This window comes from Pholcus phalangioides, unplaced genomic scaffold (genome assembly GCF_987345545.1).
Source record: "Pholcus phalangioides strain wild (caught in Gottingen) unplaced genomic scaffold, Ppha-v1.0 ptg000010l_1, whole genome shotgun sequence".
Classification (NCBI taxonomy): Eukaryota; Metazoa; Arthropoda; class Arachnida; order Araneae; family Pholcidae; genus Pholcus; species Pholcus phalangioides.
In genome coordinates this window covers 26601987-26625471 of record NW_028301603.1, presented here as the reverse complement: position 1 = coordinate 26625471, position 23485 = coordinate 26601987, and the positions used below count along the sequence as shown (strand labels likewise).

General features: G+C 34.5%; 1 protein-coding gene across 5 annotated transcripts in view; it reads left to right on the top strand.

The window, feature by feature from the left end:
• Upf2 (UPF2 regulator of nonsense mediated mRNA decay) overlaps positions 1 to 23485 on the top strand; it is a 228607-nt gene that overhangs the window by 13082 nt on the left and 192040 nt on the right. For all 5 annotated transcript variants that reach the window (XM_089237947.1, XM_089237950.1, XM_089237948.1 and 2 more), the window contains exons 4-8: positions 953 to 979; positions 1167 to 1251; positions 6466 to 6542; positions 15685 to 15765; positions 19943 to 19972. In XM_089237947.1, the coding sequence (XP_089094073.1) occupies positions 953 to 979; positions 1167 to 1251; positions 6466 to 6542; positions 15685 to 15765; positions 19943 to 19972 (300 nt within the window). The remainder of the gene's footprint in view (positions 1 to 952; positions 980 to 1166; positions 1252 to 6465; positions 6543 to 15684; positions 15766 to 19942; positions 19973 to 23485) is intronic.

Sequence of the window (23485 nt, the reverse complement as noted above, 5' to 3'; positions counted from 1 at the left end):
ATTATAAATGAAGAATATTAAATGCTCTAAAATGACGTGAGAATTTTTTAGCGACTTCGAAAATTGGAGGCAAACAGCAGGAAGTGTACTTAATAAAATTGGATTTAGCACTGCGACCGGTAGAGCTGTTTTTTTCCCGAAATGATCATTTATGTTAGCTATTGAGAAAAGATAATTTTTTAATTAATAATGATTTTATTTGCCGATCATTCTTTTTGTATTATTTTTGTCAGTACTCACGCATAACCACACTTTGCCAACAATACCAAGTCAAAAACCCTAATGCCCTATCATGCATATTTTGAATAAACAGCTCTATTTCTTTAACAAATTGAATAGAGGTAGGTGATGAGTAGTTAAGTTAAATAAACCATAAAATTATATGTTATATGTTCTAGACTCTTTTTATGTCAAAAAATTTAAAATTGCAAATTATAATTAATATTTTGTTTTAAATATTGTAGTAAATTACTGTTAAAAAATAAAACATTGTAATGCATAAAGTTTTTTTTGTCATGTACTACTGTTCTGAAAACATTATCCAAAAGTATTCATTTAGGTTTTTGACAATTTAAACTAGTTTTTGATGCTTGTCATGTCAAAAACCGGCTGTAGAATAGAAAAATAAAAGTTATTTGTCCCATGGACCAGTGAATAGAAGAACCTACTAGTCTGCAGACCTTGTGAGTAGTCCTCCAAATGAAAAATCTCTTCTGAATAGTAATTCATTTTCCTGTGATAAATATGAAGAAGTCTTTTTTTCTTAATCTAAAATTGAACTTTACCTGATCTAAAATTTGTAGGTTGTTCAATTATCTCAAAATATCAATGATTACATTGGATGGATAAGATCATAAATTAAACATTAATAATTGCAATACAATAGTTTTTGTTTTTTAATTACTATTCTGATAAAAGAATACAAAATGTCTGATGATAATGTATTTAACAGGATCAAGAAGCTGAAGAAGATGAAAGGGTATGTCTAATGTTTTCTTCCTATTTAGCACCAAAAATTTACAATGACTAAATGCAAAAAAAAGCAAAAATTCACAACTTAATTGAAAAAAAAAAAATAAAATGTTTGACAAGGACTTTAAGGTTGCTGATGTGCAATAATTTTATTGTTGTTTATGAAAACACCATTTTTGTTTGTTTTGTTTTAGAAAATTCTTGATCAGTTCATTGCTGAAGTGTCTGAAAAACTAAGGGTGAAAGCCGAACTCAGGAATGTGAATAGCTCTGCATCTTGTTAGTATAGTTTACATAATCTTTTGTAGTTAGAAATACTGGTTTTTTTTTTTTTTTTTTTTGCTAAATTATGAATACTCTTTTTTTTTTTTTTTTTTAGTCAAGAATTCTCAATCTTAATTATTGTTCTCAAGCTGTGTGGTGTGCCATTAACCTTTCTCTGAAAAAGGTTATTAAAAGGGACTCTGTTAAACTGCTGTAGAAAGCTACAGATAAGCTTTGATTATGAAAAGGGTGGGAAACTCCTGGTTTATGTATATACATTGAGAATCTGAATGAACAGTTGCATATTATTACACCTGACTGCCGTGAACAGTGTGTAGCTAATGAAATGAACATTCATCATCAGCTAGCTTTATGGTATATGAGAAGAGATGTAAGTGTTCTCTCTGTAAACATAATGGTCACTAACGGTTATCCACAGCTTTGATGGTAATGTGAAAATTACTCGGTGATGATCCCCCATTGTAACATTTAAAAGCCTCGTGACCCCCATGGGGATGAATTTTCAGAAATCCTGTATTAGTGGATATATACGTTATAAAATACTGACTAAATTTCATATTTATGTCTTCAGCAATTTCGGCTCAGTGATGATTGCTTTAATAACCTTTAAACCCTCCCTTAGGGGATTGAATTTTGAAAAATATTTTCTTTCTAACTAAGAAGGTGAAGTTTTCTAATTAAAACTTGTGATAAATTTTATGAATATTGTACTGGATAACTTCTGATAAGTTCTTGAAATAAACAGCGAATGAAACAATTTGCAGGACGATGCAGGTTTATTCACAGAAAACAGCTATTTTACACGTATTTATAAGCAGACAGAGTGCGATCAACAAATAAGAATCTCGCGTTGAGCTTCGAAACTTCTGACCAAGTTTCATCAGTGGTTTTGGCTCAGCATGATTTCTCTATTTAACCTTTGAACTCCCTATTTTGTCCTCTTAGGGGTCATATTTCAAAAACCCCTTCTTAGTTTCTTTAGGCCATGAAACAAAACTCCTGACAAATTCATGAATAGCTTCAGAGGTTTTGGAACGGTGTGATTTCTCTGTTACTTTTGAACCCCCCCCCCCCCTTTATGACCTGCTTAGGGGTCAAATTTGAAAATGCCCCTTAATGAATGTTTTCGTCATGAGATAAAAATACTAACCAAATTTCATTGTGGTTTCGACAAATAAGAATCTCGCATTGAGCTTAAAGTCCAACAACACTGACTCCTCTACTACTACTAATTTTTACTTTTGTATTTAACTGAAAAATGAAACGATGGAGAATGTTTTAAAGGATTCAAAATGAACTGTGTGATAACTTATTAAATTTAGCTCTAAACTTCAAAACCTCTTAACTATGAAAACTTTACCTTAAATCATGGAAACTATGTAGTTTCCATTCTGTTGCGTCGCTTGAGTTTTTGGAAGACGTAAACAGAGTGGACAAATTAGCCTAAATTATTATTTTTCATTATAAATTTAAATGATCGATGAAAACGTTTTTTATATTTTGAAGCATATCTCCATGTACTATCACTTGATGCTGATATAGATGAAAAAAATCTTAATTATTTATGATTATGACGTAACAGAGAGTGGACATACGACAGAAAAATCTAGTACTGAAGACATGACTTGAATATTAAGTTGTTTTGCAAAAATCAAATCTAGAATTGTTGATCAAGCATTAAAAGTAAACCTTTCAATGAACTCAAAAGTGTTATCAAATTCAGTCTGGTAGAAAAATATATATCCCAAATGACCGTAACAGAGTGGACATTTTAAAATGGGAAAAATTTCAGGACTGTAACAAAAAAAGTTTTCCATAATAATTTTTTTTTCTTCAAAAATTTATTGTCAGTGTTATTGTTACGATAGATGGCGCGATTTGTTCGATGGCTCTCAGAAATATCAAAATCTGTTGATACCAGTTTCAGTATTGCGCAAAGGAATGTGATTGGCGAAGAACTGGTGGAAGGTTACGGCCATCCAGACAGTGGCGCCACAAATCTGGTACTATGAAATAGAAATTTGTGGAATGTTCTTTTTCTCGAAGTTTAGACCGGAACTATAAATATGAGGTGATCGCAAGGGAGGCTCGAATAGAGAGACTGGATAAAAAGTCAGTTGTGATTGAATGTTGAGAGAAAGTTGTTAGCTCTCTGATTAGATTGTAAATACGTGTAAATTGCCATTCTGTAAATAAATCTGTGTTTGTCCATCGAACCGCTTCTTGTTTTGCAATCTCGAAGTCTTGTGAAAAATTATACGGAACATTATTTATCTATGACACATATATAAAATGTGATTCCAAGTTTTTTGAAAAAAAATTACAGAGATTTGCAACAAGTCTCTTTGTTTACCACTTTTTTGAAGCTGGGACACAAAGATTTTGATGTTTTGCTACAAACAATGATTTTAAAAAAATTAGATACCATCTGAAACAAATTAAAAGTCATATGACAGAGAATTGAATGAAGTACTAAAAAACTAAAATTACTACCAAAGTGCTCTGAAATTTTGTAAAAAAAATTTAATAGTCTTGGAAACCGTTCGTACATTTTTTTTTTCAGAACGACCCATATCTATATATGATGGAATTGAGAAATTTTGAAAAACCCTTCTTAGTGAGTCTTTATGTCATGGAATAAAACTACTGTGAAAATTTCATAGATATAGCTTCAGTAGTTTGGTGGGGTTTCTCTATGTAACCTTTGAACCCTCTTATGACCACACTTAGGGGTCTAATTTTGAAAACACCCCTTCTTACTGAGTTCTTACATGATAAAATGAAAGTATCAACTAAATTCTATATTTTTAGTTTCAGCCTGGCACGATTTCTCTATATAACCCCTTAGGGAGGGGGGTTCGAATTTCAAAAACCCTTTCTTTGTGAGCCTTTACTTCATGAAACTACTCGCCAAATTTTGTATACGTAACTTCAGTGGCTTTTTGGCTCAGCTATGATGAATCAGTCAAGACATGTCATAATATGTATGTAGATTGTTGGCATGAGTAAGGAGGAAAGATTTATTTACTTTCAATCCAAGAGTCACAATATTTCTTAAACTGCACAGCTCATGAAATGTTTGCTTGAGCCATTACCATTGTGGTGAATTGCAAAATTTTCTTCTCATTAGATCTGAAATTATTTCTGAAAGCAATTATAGAATTAGTTCTAAAAGTAATTATGAAATTTTTTGCAATGATTCTTAAATTATTTATTTTAATAGTTCTGAAATTGTTTCCAAAAATACAGTGCACTCACTTATGTGTAAGGGAATAAGAAAAAATGATGCCTAAGTGAAAGATATATAAGTGAATAGGATTATTTACCCATATCTTTGACCATGAGTGCAGAAAATCATCTTATAAATGAGAGTAAATGTGTAAGTGAGAAATCACTATAATTATTCCTTTCGGAAATATTTTGGAAATAATTCTGTATATAAAATTTTTCTTCCATAAGATATTAAAATATTTTTCAGAGATTCCATAATCATGTATACCCTTTTGATGTTGAATTTTCCTTTGAAATATATGAAATCAGATGGCTCAAAAAGTGCCCGGGTCCAGAGCCTCCTGAATTTGTTGAGATGGCTCTCTTGATTAGGACCTCCTAGTTATAAATACTACCAGTATAGTTAATGCTGAAGAACTAGCAGGCTTCAACCTGTCAATGTGGAGTAACTATTTTCTGAGAATGGTTGGCGGACCACAGCAAAAAGCTTTAAAAGATACACATTGAAGATATGAAGAAAACGGCAAGTTAAGAGAAAAATTTCAGACAGCAAAATGATAGTGGAGGTTCTGAAGCCACATGGAAACTTTGACTAAGACAGATGTTAGACTTATCAGAGTTATATTTATTGCTAATTGAAGCATTTAAATATTTGTATAAATTTTAATCAGATCCAACAGATTTATGACCAGGGTATGAAAAAATCAGATTTTTTTAAATTTAAATCAGATTTTTTTTTATTTAGACGTTTTTGATTGAAATTAACTGACTGCTTATTAATTAAAACAGATCTTGTGAATCACTAAGAATGCATATTTTCATATCACCCAACTGCTTTTTTCTCCTAATCGCTCAAATTTTAATTAAGCATTAATGAATAAACAACAAACAAAATATAAGCAAAAAATGCAAACACCAAAAATCTGTGTTTACGTAATATTAAAGGTCATTGAGCCCAAATTAACTTCACGAATTAAAATTTTTTTGTAGAGGAAAGTGTTTTTATTCACACACACACCCACCCCCATTAAAGTGAATGAGTGTTGTCATCTCAATATCAGACATCTGGTGCAGACATATCAATTCACTCAATGTACAACCAAAGAGCCATTCAGCATCAACTAAATAAAACCAATTCTATATTGGCAAGATTGTTTCTTTCGCAATGAATGGATGTGTTTCCAACTTGCATGATGTAGCTTAATAGCATACATATTTTAATTCTTTCATAAATGTAATGAGTTTTGGTAAAAAAACGAGCAAATACAAAATTTTAATACGAAAAGTAAAGTTGAAATCCCAGTGATATGTTGGTACAACATTCATTACTTTGAATCAGCAATCGGCATAGAATTCAAGGCTTTATAAAAAAAATAATTCCTCCGTTTTTTAATCATTGGAACCCTAGTATGACTTGGCAATGTATTGAATATAATGCAGTTTAGCTAAGTTTATCTCCCTATATTTTTCTTCAATGTTTTCCATGCACAAAATCTAGAAATAGAGCAACTTTTTTTCTGAAGTGTATCTAGGGATTAAGTTCAAGTCTAATTTACCCCAAAAAAGATCTATACTACTTTTAATCACAAACTTTATCACATATCAGTGACATGCAAACCATACCGGTTACATTTACTTAATATCATTGAATTTGTGTAAAGAAAAAACAAAATTTAAATTTTGTGATTTAAATCTGATTTTTTTTTAAAAAGATCAAGCTGATTTAAATCGGCATACCCTGCTTATGACAGATTCCACTCATTAATAGTGTTTCAAAATTGGTGGTTGTCGCAAGTTTGCAACTATTTGGTGTAGAATTAAATATCAAGAATTCCTTAATCATGTTTTATGTTCAAGAGAAAACATTTTTACATTACGATCAAAACAAAAATTCTTCATAATCCTGATATTCTGTTAATTTTTCTATTGTTGCATAAATGAAGGAATCTCTGTTCATTTTATTATTATTTTTTTAAGCTTGCAGACCCGAAGAACATTTTTTTACTAGGCTGGAGTCGAGTATGAAGAAAAATACTGGATTCATTAAACGACTGGTATGTTTTCATTATTAATTTACTTTGAATCATTAAACAGTGCAGGTTATGACATCTATCCTGTAGAGTTTCTATTGATTACTTCTTGTGTATGTTGATGTTTTACCTTGTTTGTCCCTCTTCTTTTTTTTTGAAAAATCTCTGATTTCGAATTTTCTGTGGTAGTTGAGAACAGAAGGGGAAAAAATGATTCAGGCTTTGTTTAAGACTTGTAATTTATAAATTCAAGAAATGCAGCGGAACTTTGATTCATGAATGACTTGGTTTGCAAGTGTTTTGCCAGATGAGAAAAAATTGTGATTAATTATTTTTTGACTATATAAAATAGGTTTACGGAAAATTTACCGCCAACAATTCACCGCCGGAAAATTCACCGACAACAATTCACCGCCATGCAATTCACCGCTAGGAAAATTCACCGACCAACAATTCACCGCCATGCTATTCACCGCTAGGAAAATTCACCGACCAACAATTCACCGCCATGCAATTCACCACTAGGAAAATTCACCGACCAACAATTCACCGCCATTCAATTCACCGCTAGGAAAATTCACCGACCAACAATTCACCGCCATGCTATTCACCGCTAGGAAAATTCACCGACCAACAATTCACCGCCATGCAATTCACCACTAGGAAAATTCACCGACCAACAATTCACCGCCATTCAATTCACTGCTAGGAAAATTCACCGACCAACAATTCACCGATATGCAATTCACCAACGACAGTTCGATGCGAGTCAGTTAGCGAGGGAATGAGCGATTGAGTTACTGAGTGAGTGAGTGACCCAGTGAGTGACTGACTGACCGAGTGAGTAAGTGATTCAGTGAGCGAGTGGGTTACTGATTCAATGAGCGAGTAAGTCAGTCCGTGAGTGAGTGAGCGAGCTGCTAAGTGAGTGAGCGATCTAGTGAGTGAGCGATCTATTGAGTGAGTAAGTGCCATGTCCTAAAGATATGGCGGAAAGTTTAAATAATGACTTTATGAGAAGAAATTCAGATGATACGGATTCGGGTTGCTGTATTTTTGAATTATATGACATCCATATTTATTGTGGGCATCTTTTTCTCAGCTACCTCACTGGGCATTTTGCATGTTGTGGCCTTGTATTTGTATAAATTACAAATTGCTGTTGCCCAATACAAGATAGTATATTCAACAAAATTCCATTAACTCTGTTTTACTCAGAAACTTCTAATGAAATGTTAAAAGGGATAATAACAGAATTAAAAGATAATAAAGTAAGTGGATACGCGATGAATTAACTTCCTAAAAATGCTTAAAATCATCTCCTGTTATCACTTTGATGCTATAAAAAACATCGCTGTGATCATCAGTAACCAATGGATTTTTTTTATGCTGAACTAGCTGTTACCCGCGATTTCACGTGATGAACTTTCAAAAATCCCGCCTTAGTGCGTATCTAGTATATGTACTCTATATTTACTATATACGTATATATATACTTCCTATGCAACGGAAATTAGTGACGATTTTTTTATTACGGGAGTCGGTGACTTTTTTTGAGTGATGGAAATCTGTTACGTTTTTGTGTTACGGAAGTCGGTTACGATTTTGGGGTCAAGTTGTCATTTAACTCTTGCATATATCTTGACCCATTTGACACATCGGGACCAAGTAATGTGCATGTACCCAGAGTTTCCCACATCCTACAGCAGGTCCCCTAAGCTGAAATAGATGGCGGGCCCCCAAACCAGCTTTTTCACGGGCCCCTCTGTGCTTAATTTATAGTGTGAAAATATCAAAAAGCGATAAGAAACGTTCCGGCCCCTGTCAGCCCTGCCCTCGTGGGGGTCATGCCGAGAGGTATGTATACGTAAAATATACATGTCACCAGTGCTCCCAACATACAGGGTCGGGGTACCCGGGGATTGCACATATACCTTCATGGGGAAGTTAAAAGGTTTCATTTCCAGGGGTCCTTGCGATAGTGGAAGCCCAAGGTATATCCAGTCTGGGACCCCATAAAATTTGCGAATTCAGTCAAGGGTAATTGCGTGGGGGGGGGGGGGCGGCTGGATTTTATTCGTTGGTAAAATGAATATTTGCAGTGGCCCTCACAGGGGGATGCCCGATTGGCTTCCGAGTCAGGGGTCTCGTTTCATTTTGGGGGCACTGGATGAATCTCATTCTTTTCTGTCGTTTAACATTGTAGAATTTTCAACAGCGGAAGCCTGAGATAAATCCAGTGTCTGGGTGCCCCACTAAATATCTGCGTATTGGGTCCCCGTTACTGGATGTGGGCCCTGGATTTATTTGTTTTAAAATTGATAAAAATTAAAAATTTTCGTGGCCACTCACAGGGGGTATGTCCGACAAGCCTTCAGGTCGGGGCCCCATGGGAAAAGTTGACAGGTTTCATTTCGGGTGTCCCTGGATGAATCTCATTGATTTTTGTTGTTTAACATTGTAAAATTTGCAACACATCGGTAGCCCGAGATAAACCCAGTCAGGGCCCCCACTACAATTCAACGAATTGGAGTTTGGGGACCCCCATGGGGAAGTTTTCTGGGGTTACTTGATGAATCACATTTGTTTTTTGTTGCTTTATTATTATAAAATTCGCTTCTTCTGTAAGCTGGTGCTTTCACGTGTCCCTTTCCATAGCACGCTGATGAAGTGAAACGAAATAAACAAGATATGTTATGAAGAGAAGGGGGGGGGGGGTTGGCCGCCAAAGGTGGTAGGGGGGCAGAGCCCCCTAGTACTGTATATAAAATACCATGTCCTGACCGATTCATCATCGCCGAGCCAAAACCGCTGAAGCTGTAAATATCAAATTTTGTGAATAGTTTTTTTCACGACGTAAAGACTCACTACTCACTAAGAAATGGTTTTTCCATATTCGACAACCTAAGGGCGTCATAAGAGGGGGGGGGGGGGTCAACGTTGAAATCATGCCGAGCCGAAACAGCTGAAGCTATAAATATGACATTAGATCAATATTGTAATATAGACTCATTGAGAAGGGATTTTTCCAAATTCAACCCCCTAAGTGGGGTTTCAAAAGTTATATGGAGCAATCAGCACTGAGCCGAAGTCGCTTAAGCCATAAAGTTAGTATTATATTTTATAACGTACATACACACTAAGACAGGATTTCTGAAAGTTCATCACCCATGGAGGTTATGAGGTGAGAGTAATTTTGAGATTGCAAAAACACACGAGTGCGAAGCCGCGGATAACAACTGGTAATAAAATATAATGCTTACTAAATTTTATATTTATGGCTTCAGGGATTTCGGCTCAGTGATGATTACTCCATATAACCTTTGAACCCCCCCCCCCTCTTTATTAGGGGGGGATTGAATTTTGACATTTGACTTACAGTCTTAGACTTAAAACGAACATTCGATTATGTTGATTTAAATATTCTAACAAATAAAACACTTCTCAGCAGGCAAATGAGGTAATGTACTATATTGGTTTAAAACATATTACTACAATAGGAAACAAGCTGCCATAATAAATGGTAAAATCAGCACATTTGAAATATAATGAAAAGAGTCCCACAAGGATCGGCCCTTGCGTCATAATTATTTCTAGTTTATATTAATGATTTATGTAAAATTAAGTAGAACGGTAAAATAATTTCATTCGCAGATGACCCAAGCCTATATGTTGAAGACGGGGGTGGATTTAGAGCTCGCTATTGGTAGGGGTGATTTTAAAAACCTTTAAAAATCTAGTCTAAGCTTCGGTGACCACATGTCCTGCATTTTGTCTCGTATTTTCCGTGACAGTCCGGTTTTTCTGTTTTTTCTTCTCCATCCAGACTTTTTGAAAAATGTCACGGTTTTACTCGTTTATAGTCGAAGTTTTCTTGAATTTGTTGTTTAATTTTTTGTTGCAATATTACCATATAGAAGTTCCGAAAATTTCATAAAATATCGCATTTCGTTTGAGGGGAAATCTAAGGAGAACACCTACATCCAGCAGTGGATTGAAATTGGTTGTTGATGATGCCACACCTATTAAAACCAGTATTTTAAATACAGTTAAACTCGGTTATAACGACATCGAAGATTTTGCGGGATTTCGGTGTTATAACCGAGTCTGGCTGTATTGCTTTCACTTTTAGAATATTGTTCTAGAGCTCTTTTAGTTATTTTCTAACATTTACCGGTGATTATGTATGATCCCCACTTCATATTAGTTCACTACGACGCAGTTCGTTTTGTAGAGGCCATATAATTATGTCCTACTACTGATGTTGGAAAACAAATTAATGAAATAAAGTGAATATAAAGATAAGTTTAATTTTCTCAATCAGCAAAACTGGTAAAAGAAAGCCATAGCCTCATATTGTTTAAAGTTATATGCGTGAGTTCAAAAATCGTATGAAATTATCTCGTTTTAAACATCCAATTCTTGGACATAAGGTGGACATAAGTGGACTCTTGGGTGACAAATAAAATTTTCGAAAACTGAAACTCACGGAACCACAGCTTCAAAAAACGATATAAAAAATGGCATTCTTTTTGGGCAATGTTAGAGGAGTATTTTAGAAGGATAATTTTCACACAGTTTTCATTACATACATATTTAATTGGTAATTTTCAATCAAAACCTACAACATTTAATTAGTAATATCTGACATAATTTTCATACAAAACATACAGTATTTATTTAACAATTTTCGACATGATTTTCTTCCTTACATATTTATAATTAAAGGGTTCCAATCTACTAATCTAGAAAAACAGATAACACGCAAATGTAAGTAAAAACTGGAGAAAAATATTCATTTCTCACAAATATTGATATCATAATTAAAATGATACATTATGAGCTATACCTCTCAAATAGCCTTTAATGTCACATCCTTGATGATACTTATCAACTAAATTCTTTAATCTCTGCGCAGAGTCCCGGTATTTCTTTCTCCTAATCAATGTGATGGTTTTGTCCACTTACAATTTGCTCCATCCGAACTTCATTCAAACTCTGTTCTCTTTTTATGGCACCAATGAACTTCCATATATCTGGGTGGTGAGCAGATAATTGCTGTTGGAACGCTCGATGCCATCCTTCTATAGAATTGTTGGTATTAGGGAAATCGTTATGCGTTCCTTGAAAGCAGTTCCAAATGTCAATGTCAAAGCGCGACGACCACCACGACGAAGAGGACGCCCGATCCAAGTGTCTTCAAATCTACACTTCATCATAAATACGTTTTCGGAACAATTGGATTTTTTAATCATTTGTGACACTACTAGGTTAAAAAAATTAACCAACTAACCAATTCACTCACTCCCTCACTCACTTACTGACCATTCACTCCCTCACTCACTTACTGACCATTCACTCCCTCACTCACTTACTGACCATTCACTCACTCCCTCACTCACTAACCAATTTACTCGCTCGCTCAATCACTGACTCGATCAACCACTTACTAACTCGGTCACTCAGTCACTACTGGGTCACTCACTCACCCGCTCAATCACTTACTCAGTCGGTCACTCAATCACTTACTTACTCGGTCACTCAGTCACTCACTGGGCCACTCACTCAGTCGGTCACTCAATCACTTACTTACTCGGTCACTCAGTCACTCACTGGGTCACTCAATCACTTACTTACTCGGTCACTCAATCACTTACTTACTCGGTCACTCAGTCACTTACTTACGCGGTCACTCAGTCACTCACTTGGTCACTCAATCACTCGGTCACTCAATCACTTACTTACTCGGTCACTCACTCACTTACTTACTCGGTCACTCACTCACTCACTGGGTCACTCAATCACTGACTCGGTCACTGGATCAATCACTCGGTCACTCAATCACTTACTCACTCGGTCGCTCAATCACTGACTCAGTCACTCAGTCACTCACTGGGTCACTCACTCACTCAGTAACTCAATCGCTCACTCCCTCGCATTGAACTGTTGTCGGTGAATTGCTAGTCGGTGAATTTTCCTAGCGGTGAATTTTCCTAGTGGTGAATTGCATGGCGGTGAATTGTCGGTCGGTGAATTTTCCTAGTGGTGAATTTTCCTAGTGGTGAATTGCATGGCGGTAAATTGTTGGTCGGTGAATTTTCCTAGCGGTGAATTTTCCGGCGGTGAATTGTTGTCGGTGAATTGCTGGCGGTGAATTTTCCGGACACGTATAAAATAAGCAATGATTCACATTATGAGTAAAACTTTTAAGTTTTGTTTATTCAAAGTTTCATGTGGTCACAGCTGAACTGATCAGGGTTGTCAAATGTGCTCCCCGGGTAGATACCCATTTTCCCTCGGGTTTTTTTGGGGCAAATTGCTTGTTTTCAAAGAAAATGTGTTGCTTTCAGGTTAAAATTTTATTTTAAGGTTAGTTTATGTATTCCAGAAATTGCTGCATAGTGCAGTGTTTAGAATATGTATATTTCGAAGTATTTTTAAAAGATTTTTTTGGGAGCAAAAATGTGATAAATAATTTCTTTGAATCACACACTTTTTTATAATTCTTCTAACTACTTTTTTTATGTAAGCATTTAGGTACGAGATTCACATATTAAAATGTTCCAAAAATCGCAAATAGATAATGTATCCATGAACTTAAATATGTAATATATGTATTATACCTGATATGTGATAAACATATTCAAAGAAATTATTGCTTATTTATAATTTATATCTATATATATATAATTGATTTTCTGTGTGTGCTCTATAGAAATCTACAATTTAAGATCGATCATCGTCAAATTTTGCATATATATCAAATGGGATCTAATTTGAACGATAGGCTACTTTAAAATTTTGTCAGAGCAGGGCATATGCCCCAAATGGGCAAAAAACTATAAGGCAACAATAGTTTTTGGGCCTAAACCATCACTTTCAGAACGTTTACTTTGGTTACCGTGGTTCCCTAGCAATGCGCTTCAGATGTGTATATGCCTTTGCAATGGTTTGTCACTTCGTTAATGCTAGACCATCAATTCAACTGATGGCTCTTCACTTTCTCACATATATATTGTGGGATTGTGAATATTACAGAAAAAAATTTCCCCCCTAAAAGTTTTGGAAAAACCATTTCCATATTGTGCACCTTAAGAACATTGATAAACACTGGGATGGGGGTCATCAAGAAAACTCTCAATTCTGCTTGGAGAAAAATGTGGGCTGATTGCATTGTTGAACATGACTAAGTGGTCAAGTTCATGAGCAGCAGCCGCCGGTTGTTGAAGAGATTGTGTCATTGGTGAATATTATGTACTGGATGAAGAAATGGTGGAGGAACAAGGGCAGGAGTTGATCAGAGACGAACTTGCAGATCTTCATTGCATGTAGCAGCAAGAGCTTATGGACAGGATCTTGTCTGAAGAGGAACAAGAAAGCAATTAACCTCCCTAACATTAAATGTGCTTAGAGAGATGTGTAAAATGTAGAAAGCTGTGTACATTTTTTTAGAAAAAACCATTCAAATAAATCTATAGTAATGCAAGCAATGAATCTGTCCAATGACAATGCAATTTCCCATTTCTGAAAAATCCTCAAACTGAGGCAAAAGCATGTCATTAGATGGGTTCCTTTTAAAAGTCACAAAAACGAAAATAGATTGTGGTGAGCTAATATATAAAGGTGGATCATCCTAAACAATAGTACTCCTCTCTCTCTCTCTCTCTCATAGTATAATATGTTTTGAATTTATAACAGCATATCTGACAACATGAAAGAGGGTCACTATGCCCTGAAAAGGTAAAAAGAAGCATTATTTTAGACCTTTTTTCTTCGTATAATTTTTTTTTGGCATCTAAAATATTGTTCTGGCACCCAGATTTTCTTAAGATTTGCCCAGCCCTGTTGTATTGTATGTTTACTTTATGATGGTACTGTATTATTTGTTATATTATTATTATATATTATTATTGTATTGACTAAATGCCATTTTTATAGTCATTTTTATGTGGATGAATGATTATAGAATGAATCATCCAAGTTTCTATCCCATGGCAAAAATTGTTTCAATATACGAGTAATCAGTGTTATCTGAAAGCATAATTTTCAAGAGTAATTTCACTCTTCAAAATTTTAAGGGGTATTTTTGTAAAATGAGGGGTATTTCTTTTTTACCAGTGAGAAATAACTCTCTTAAAAAACTACCTGAAGTTTGAAGGAGTACTTTCACTCCTATATGAAATTTGGAGGGGGTAAAATTGAAGTTTGGGGCAAAAATCATTCATCTAGATGCGTATTGGCAAACACTGAGTGATTTGTATTATGAGAATGCTCAAGGAATAAATTGTGCTCATAAACTGAAGTTCCATTGTAGTTTGCATGGTGAAAATGAAACAAAAATATTTAAATTGAATTTTTTGACATGCTACGAGCATGTAACAAATTAAATAAAGTATTTTCAGAATTTTTTCCAATTAAATGCTAATTCATACTCAGAGTTATTAATCATTTTAAAAAATAATGTGAAATTAATGATAAAATTAAAGATGTAATGAATAATAAAGTAATGGTGTAATGAATAATAAAGTAATGGTGTAATGAATAGTAAAGTAATAATGTAATGAATAATAAAGTAATGATGTAAATAAAAATAATTGATGTGAAAAATGTTTAATGTCATTTGTTAGCTTTTTTAACTAAAGCCAAATGTTGTTAATGCAAAACACAAGGAAATTAGTTCATGTTAAACTTTCTTAATCAAATTTCATTGTATGTGATAGTTAAAATATGAAAAAAAAAAAAAAATTTGACAGGACCAATACACGTATCAGTGTTTTGGTTTAACAAGAGTTGATTATTTTAGCTGGTATGCCTTTGTTGAAATTATTTTACCTATTCAAAAAACTATAGTAAAACCAGTCTGTGATGATACTGTAAGGACCTAGGAAAGATATTGTTGCAAACAAGTTATCGTTGTAGGCAGGTTGAGCATTTGCAGTATGTCCTATTGAATAGGAATTTTGCCAAGACGAAAGAAAATATTGTTATAGGCAGTATCATTATTCACATATTTCACTGTGATGTGAAATCAAAATTACAAATAATTCCTTCCAACTGGCAGGAATTATGGTGTACTTTCCTCATTACCTGTAAATCTACAAATCATGTATTTTTATTCACACACATATTATCTGAAAAAGTTTACTGCATTTTTCCATTTTTTCAGCGAAATTTGACTGATACCCAGAAGCAGTCTCTCATCAAAGATATGGAATCCTTGAACCTGACGAAATATATCAGCGAAGCGGTAAGGATATGTTAATTTAATTATATATTGTAATATAATAGTCAAATAATAGTCAAATAATATGAGATATAATACTAGGATATAGTAGTTTTTATAGTAGCATATTTTGTACAATTTATAACTCAAACATACTACAATGAAAAGCCTATGGCTGGAAACTGACTACGGGTAGGCGTGTGCGAATGATCTTATCAGCACCCTCGCTATTTCGCGTGAAACACACACAGCGTTTTTTATGTCACGTGGTATGCGGGCTTGTCTAAATTATTTTACGCCAAGCAGAAGTTTGCTACGGTTAGCGTTCTAATTAGCGTTCATAAATTGCATTATATAATAAAAATTTTCAAGTAATGAAATTATTTAATTTTTTGTTGCAATATTTGCCGTTTGAAATAATTTCGGAGTTGAAGAAAGACAAAAGTTTACCAATTTTACCAAGTCCCAAGGGCATGCATGGAAGGCTTGGTCGATTGTCCTGAAATATTCAGTATTTAGATAATTTACACAGATAATGGTTTTTCTTTTAATTTTTTGAAATCTGGATGGGTGTAAACACGAACCGAAATTCAAGTATAAGAACCGATTCCGACCTACATGCGTTTGGAAGGCCTAGGCAGGGGTTATTGAAACTTTCGCCACTCGCGGCCTCTTTGGCTTTGTCATCTTTATTAATCCACTGCTCGTAAGAATAGCCTAAAAAGAGCCATTTCAAAGCACTGCAGGGGTACACATCAATGGACAAAGTCATTGCCACGTCCCAGGTGACAATCCGTGGCAGAAGCGATGTATACATTCGGGAACCTCTGTTTTTGGGGCACAAATCAAAAGGGGGGGGGGATTTTCAGAACATTTCTGATTTACTAACTTCTGAAAAATAATCGTTTAGGTTGTTAAAAAAAGAGTCATAAGCTACTCCAGCAGTTCAGAAGGGGACTACAAGGAATTCTACTGAAATTAGCTGCCCCTACGAACTTGCTACCCCGGCCCGCTTAAACCCCATACATACGGCACCAGGGCCGCACCTAGGAAGGAGCGGTCAGTGCGAAATGCGTGCTTGCCCCGGCTGCACAAGCATGTAGTTCTGGCCCTGCACCTCATTGTATGTGTGTTGTAAGGTTTAATGGTATGTACAGTGCCGCAGCTAAATACTTTCTTAGCTGCTGCAAGCACACTCTTGGCGTCCCTGTGTAGGAAGGGACTAGAAGGAGTGGTGAAAGGCAGAATTCGACGCCCCCTCTACTTCAGCGCCCTGGACAACAGACCCGATCTCCCTAGTTGTGGATCTTTGTGGGTATATAAATCAAAAGCTGCTTAAAAAGCAACGGTAGGTGTGAAAATTGGGTGTAGAAAATCTGAGTGACTGAAATTGTCTTCGATCTTACCAGCATACAGCGTTATGTCGTGAAGGGTTTTTTTCATTGCAAAAGCACACAAATGAGCATATTCACACACGATACGAAAGTAAATCCAAAAAATATAGAGTAATTCAACCAAAACACAATGCAGCTTTAAGGGACATACAGTGGAATCCTGTTATAAGGAACTCAGAGACCGTAGCAATTACTTCGTTATAACAAATTTTCATTATAAAGGAATTCCAGGGTTTTTTTCCTATGTTAATTTATGTGAGAAATTAGAAAAGTGTTTGTTAAAATGAGATTTCTGCTATAACTGTATTCGTTAAAGCTGGATTCGACTGTATTTCCTTCCGGTTCATACGTATTATTTTAATGAATTTTTCAAAAAATTGACATGGAATTTGCAAATATAAAAACTTCTTCCTTGAGATGTCTATTTTTACTTCTGATAATTTCTTATGAATTTATTACAAATGGTCGGCCTTTGGTAATTTATACTTTTTGGATGAGGCAGTTTTTAGTTTTTTTGCTAAAACATTATAAGCGGGATCCAATGCATTTTATTCAAGTATTTTCAAATATATATCTTGGTTTTTACGGCGTAATCACGTTATTTTATGAATGTCACTATAACCAAGTTTTACTGTATGCTCATGTAGAAAAGCAAAAAAAAAAATACTAATTAGAAAATTTAAAAAAAAATTTTTTTTTCTTTATTGGTTTCTTTTTAATTGGTTATTCGTGCAAGAGCGCCAAACAAGGAATTAGTTTATTAAATGGAACCTCACCATTCCGTTTTCTTGAATTTGTCTGTTCCCCATTTTTCTGGCAACCTGAAAAGAGCAGTTCCTTTGTCCAGTGCATCCCAAATGCGATCACCCTACTCGTCAAACAACTTAATAGACAATGGGAGACAGCAAACCCGCCTTGCTGATCTGGGTGTTCAAACCTTTCCAATAGATAACCAAAGATTTGCAACCGCCACCACCTGCCACCAAAAATGTAGATTTTGGACGGGTGGTCGCGGGTAAAAAAATCTCTACTACTCGCTAGTGGGTTGTCTGTGTGCTTACAGAATAAACCTATGGATGGTCGCTCCCCCCCCCCTCAATCGCACCCGCTAGCGACCGCCTCGCAGTCTGTTCTGGGCCTATATAATAGTACTCAAAGGGACCAGGGAAACATATTGTTATAAAAGGAGTATATTAACACTATGAATTAGGATCAGGGAGTAATACAATATAGAGGAGATCATTACATAAGATTACTGTATTTAGTATAGAGCAGGACTGGGGACGAATCACGAGAAAATCTAGGCACCAGAAAAAGAATTGTCAGGGCCAAAAATTTTTTATGAGAAAAAAGGGACCAAAGTAATGCTGCTTTCGATTTTTTTCAGGACATAGTGACCCTCTTTCATGTTGGCAGATATGCTGCTATAAATTCTAAACATTCTGTCCTGCTCACAGCCTACAATTTATCAACTACACAAAGAAAATGTTTTGGCATAATAAAATGGCACTAATACCAATTTTTCAGTAGCCATGGTGACCTGGTGGCACCTCGGATCATACCCAACCCTGGTATAGACATAGAGAGACTATTTAATGTTTTTTTTTTTAATTTTACTGATATGCCCTTTTTTGATAAAAGATAAACTGTTGTAAATCAGAAAATTTTGTGTCATCCACATAGGCTTCAACTGAACATAAAAAAATTTCAGGTGCCAATGCCTATTTTCTAGTCGCTATGGCAACCTGGTGTCAAGCCCTGCTTTATAACAATAAGATCAAATGACCATATCATAATTAAATATGCATGCTAGTAAGAATATAATAATTTTAGTATTCTGCTTTCACGCAACATTATGTCAAAATTAGGAATTTTTTAGGGAAAATGAAAATATAAATCAGTTTCTACAATTATTATTTTTTTAAATTTGCTGCAGGTGGTAAAAATTATGGGTTTTTTCCTTCTGGTACTGTCAATTTTTAAAAAAAAACTTTTTTTTGAGCTATTAAAAATTTATCATGTTCATTTTGTAGAGAATTTCATGATGGATAGAGAAAAAAATCCATGTTAATGTGGTCAGTTTGCATCAGGAGAAAGTTCCACAAATGATTTTTAATTGTCGCTACTAAGATATCGACTGATATGTCCTGTCGATTAAAAAAAAAAAAAACTTTTTTTGAGCTATTTAAAATTGATATTTTTTTTTTGTAGAGAATCCATATTCATGCATTTAATTCTTTTCAAGAGAAAATTCCATACATCTGTTTGAATATTTCAAATGAAAAGTAATGATCCTTATTTGTGTTAGTTGTTAGAGGAGAATTTTCTGTGAATCTGAATGGAATTTAAGCATTTTTTTCAGATTGCATTGCAAATGAAAAGCACTAATTAATATTTGTGTTAGTATTTTATGCAAGAAGAAATTTTATATATATATATATATATATATACACATACATTTTTATATTAATATTAACTGTTTCATTTTGTTGGTTTTTTACTCTCTCTGTGGGTGCTGGAAATTTTGAAAAACAAAAATGACAAAATATTAAAAGTTATGTTCTTTCTATAGAGAATTCAGTTTTTCAAATTAAAAATTTACCAAGAAACACCAGTTGATATTTATTGTGGTTTTTCATAGAAATGGGGTTTTCACATTTCCTTGCACAGCTGTTTATTAGAATGATTGCTAACCACTCAGCTGTCAACTAGCAATTAGTTTGTTTTTCACCTTGATGATTTCTTTCACATATATATATATATAGTATCTTAAAATAATATTCTTTCTAATTTTCATTACATTCTAGGCTGCAGCTATTGTTGATGCCAAACTGAAGGTGACTAAAATTTGAATTCATGTTTTCTATTTTGTTATTGCAACTTGTATTTTTTTATTACTCATTGCAAACCAAAAAACAAAATTATTTTTATTCAATCATTTTTATTAAAATAATACTCATTAGAATAAAATAAAAATGTCATTATATATGCAGGTTGGCCATAAAATTACTTTCCCTGTTTGCAGGCATCTGCAGGTAATAAATTTTCTGATGAACGAAATGCAACCATATTTCATATAGAGACTGTGGAAGGCATTTGGAATTGAATTCAGCAAAAAAAAAATCAGTATCTAAAATTGCTTATAGGAGATATTTTGGCACTGCCATTGTAGCATTCCCACATTCCTTTTTTTTTAATGTTCCAGTGTAAAAGACAACAAAATAGAAACAAAAATAATTCCTTAATTTTTTTTATCATGAGTTTTTAATTTTCTTAATAAAATATTACAATTATCATTACAATAATTAGCTGTAGATTACCAAGTAGAAATTGTAAAACACTTTGTCTTTAAACATTTTGACAAAAAAAAAATTTTTTTTTATTGTTTTTCACAGAATCACCGCAATTCACAGTGATCAAAATCATTGGTGTTCTGTTGGTCCGAGACCACTGGTTAAACTATCAGACCACCAGAAATAAATCGTGGTCTGTGGGACCTGTAGCTGAATATCTTCCCCCCACTGTGATACATTGATCATGGAAGATTGAAATGGAAGAAAGAAATTGCCTATGGGAGAATCAATGATCCTCAGTCGTTTTATGTTGTCTCAGCCATTTAAATGCAGGTGTGGGAACTCTGCGCCAATTGCGCCGCACTGCGCCAAAACTAATATCTTGCGCCATCCTGCTCCAATAGCGTATTTTCGCATTTTTCTGCACCAAATAGCGAATTTTGCTTCAGTATGCCCAGAATTTCGGAAAGGACGCCAAAAATTTTTTGTTCCTGCTAGCCACGAAACGTTTCTTTAGAGAGCGTGTTTTATTCCACTATACTTAAACTATCGGCCCCTGATCGGGCTTTCCATCGCGAAACCCTGATATTGTCCGTGATCGTGGAACTGAAGATGGTTTGCAATGCCTTTCAGCTTTAAAGTGCAAATTCGAGTGCTTCCGTTTAAAAAAAAAAGTCATCACTGGAAGCAGCAGAAATTACTGTAGTCGATTGTCATTGTGTTAAATCCCGATGTTTCGTGAAAAAAAAAAAATTTCATTCCGCAAGTAAAAAGCGCATGTCCGCCGAATTACGAATGTTAGTTTAGAAACTTTGCCGAATAACGAGCGTTAAATTGCCTATGTTGCCGAATAACAAGCGTTAAATTGCCAATGTTGCCGAATAACGAGCGTTAAATCGTCAATCTCGCCAAATAGCGAGTGCCAGATCGCGAATCTCGCCAGATAATGAGTGCTGAATCGCCAAACATTGAGTTGATTCTTCCGAAATTCTCTCCCATTTTGCAACAATTTCTTTCCAAGTATAAAAAAATTAAAAACTTATAAAAATTTTTTTAGCTAATTTGAAGTGTTGTTGTTCAAGGCAGCAAATAGTGCCGTCAGTAAGCAAAAATCATCTTAAATAGACTGGTGCAAAAAATTTTATGACAGCCGCTCTTTCAAACAAGGTGTCAAAAGCCTAAAACAACAAAAAAATCAAGCTGATGAAGAGATGTTTGATAACAAAAGACAGTGCAGTTTTATTTTGAAAAGAGTTGAGAGTTAACGAAAATATTCTTGTTAATTTCACTGCTCCAATTTATAAATATCTGCTCCGAATCCCATATTTTGCTGCTCCAAAATTGCTCCAAATCCCATATTTTGCTGCTCCAAAATTGCTCCAAATCCTTAATTTTGCTGCTCCAAAGCTGCTCCGAAATGGGTTTAGTCACTTCCCACCCCTGTAAATGTCAAATGATAAAATTTGCCATAAAAAATATTTAGTGAACCGCGTCTGCCGAATTCAAAAATTTATGAACGAAACTGATTTTGATACGATTTGTGTGTATACATTTTGACATATTTCAATTTGCCTACATTGGTTCCTTATAAACTGGAAGAGATGGACAAAATTTTGCCACCTTCCAAAATTTTGACAAAACAAGACCAGAATGCAAACAACTCAATTTTTTGGGAAAAGTTACGTATATATGGCATTTTGCCATCTGAGCACAGATATATTCCATCTGGTGCCTCAAACCTTTTACATCCATTTGATGAATACATATATATATATATATGTATATATATATAGAATATGCACAAAAATAAGTGAAACAACCACGTGTGTAAAAAAAGAATTATCAGTGGTTGTATGCAGAAATTATATAACTTTGTCTAGTTGGGCTACTCACCAGCACTTGAGTACTTAAAACTTTCTATTACTGTTATATTAATGAATTCAGTATTTTCATTAGCTATTTTGCTATGAATTTTTTTGAGAATGTGAAAATTAAAATTTAAAATATTCTGTAAAGCAATATTGTCAATGATAGATAAAGCACCAGTTATAACGTGTTTATAATCTTTGTCAATATAGGTTTATATACAGGATGCATAGATAATTGCATACACTCAGGGCTAGTCCTGGACATTTTTCAAATGTGAGCAAATGATATTTTGATGGTAAATTTGCCCCTCTTCAGTAGGTGTCCTCTCTTTCTTTCAAACAGAGCACAACTCCGGTCTATCGCTATTCGCAATTTACCACCGAGTGAGTTGTGCTGGAAGTGTGAGTGCATATACAGTGTTGTCTGATTTTTCAGTGCTGCCTTCAGAAGGACAGTGAGTGAAGTATAATGATTGAATATTTATACCATTGTAGGCCGTTTGCTCTCTATGGCAAGACTTTTTAATGCAGAGATCTCTAAGAACACATTCATTCCTCAAAATTGGAAGCCACAGAAAACCAACTTCAGCCGACCACCACTGTGACAATGGTGGGGTTCGAACCCCGGTCCTCACGATACAAGTACTATGACCACTCTACCACCACAGCAGCCAGTTGGCATCCTAAAAAATCTCCTTTCAATTGGTGCCTTCTACTGCCGCAGAGTTTGCATGATTCAAGATCTGGCCCTGCACACTCTGCATTTTAGTGGTGAACCATTGATCCTAGAGTCATACTTCCAATTAAAAGAAAAGTATCCAAATAACATATGTAAAACTCAGATACGTCATTCATGTTGCCAGGAGTTGTATAGTTATTAAAATTAAAAAAAAAAATCAACTTTTTATATGGACATGAATCTTTTATATTCATTGAGATATTTTAATTTAAATATTGCGCTTAGAAACAAAGAATTGTTTTGCTGGCATCAGGAGAGGCAGGGTACCTACTTTTCACTAATTGTGTTTTTGGGCACAGGGTGTTCATAGAAAAAGTTAATTTTTTAAATTCTAACAACTATACAACCGCTTGCAACATGAATGACATATCTGAGTTCTACATGTTATTTGGATACTTTTTCTATAATTGGAAGTGCGCCTATAAGCTAAATGGTTTGCCAGTAAAATGT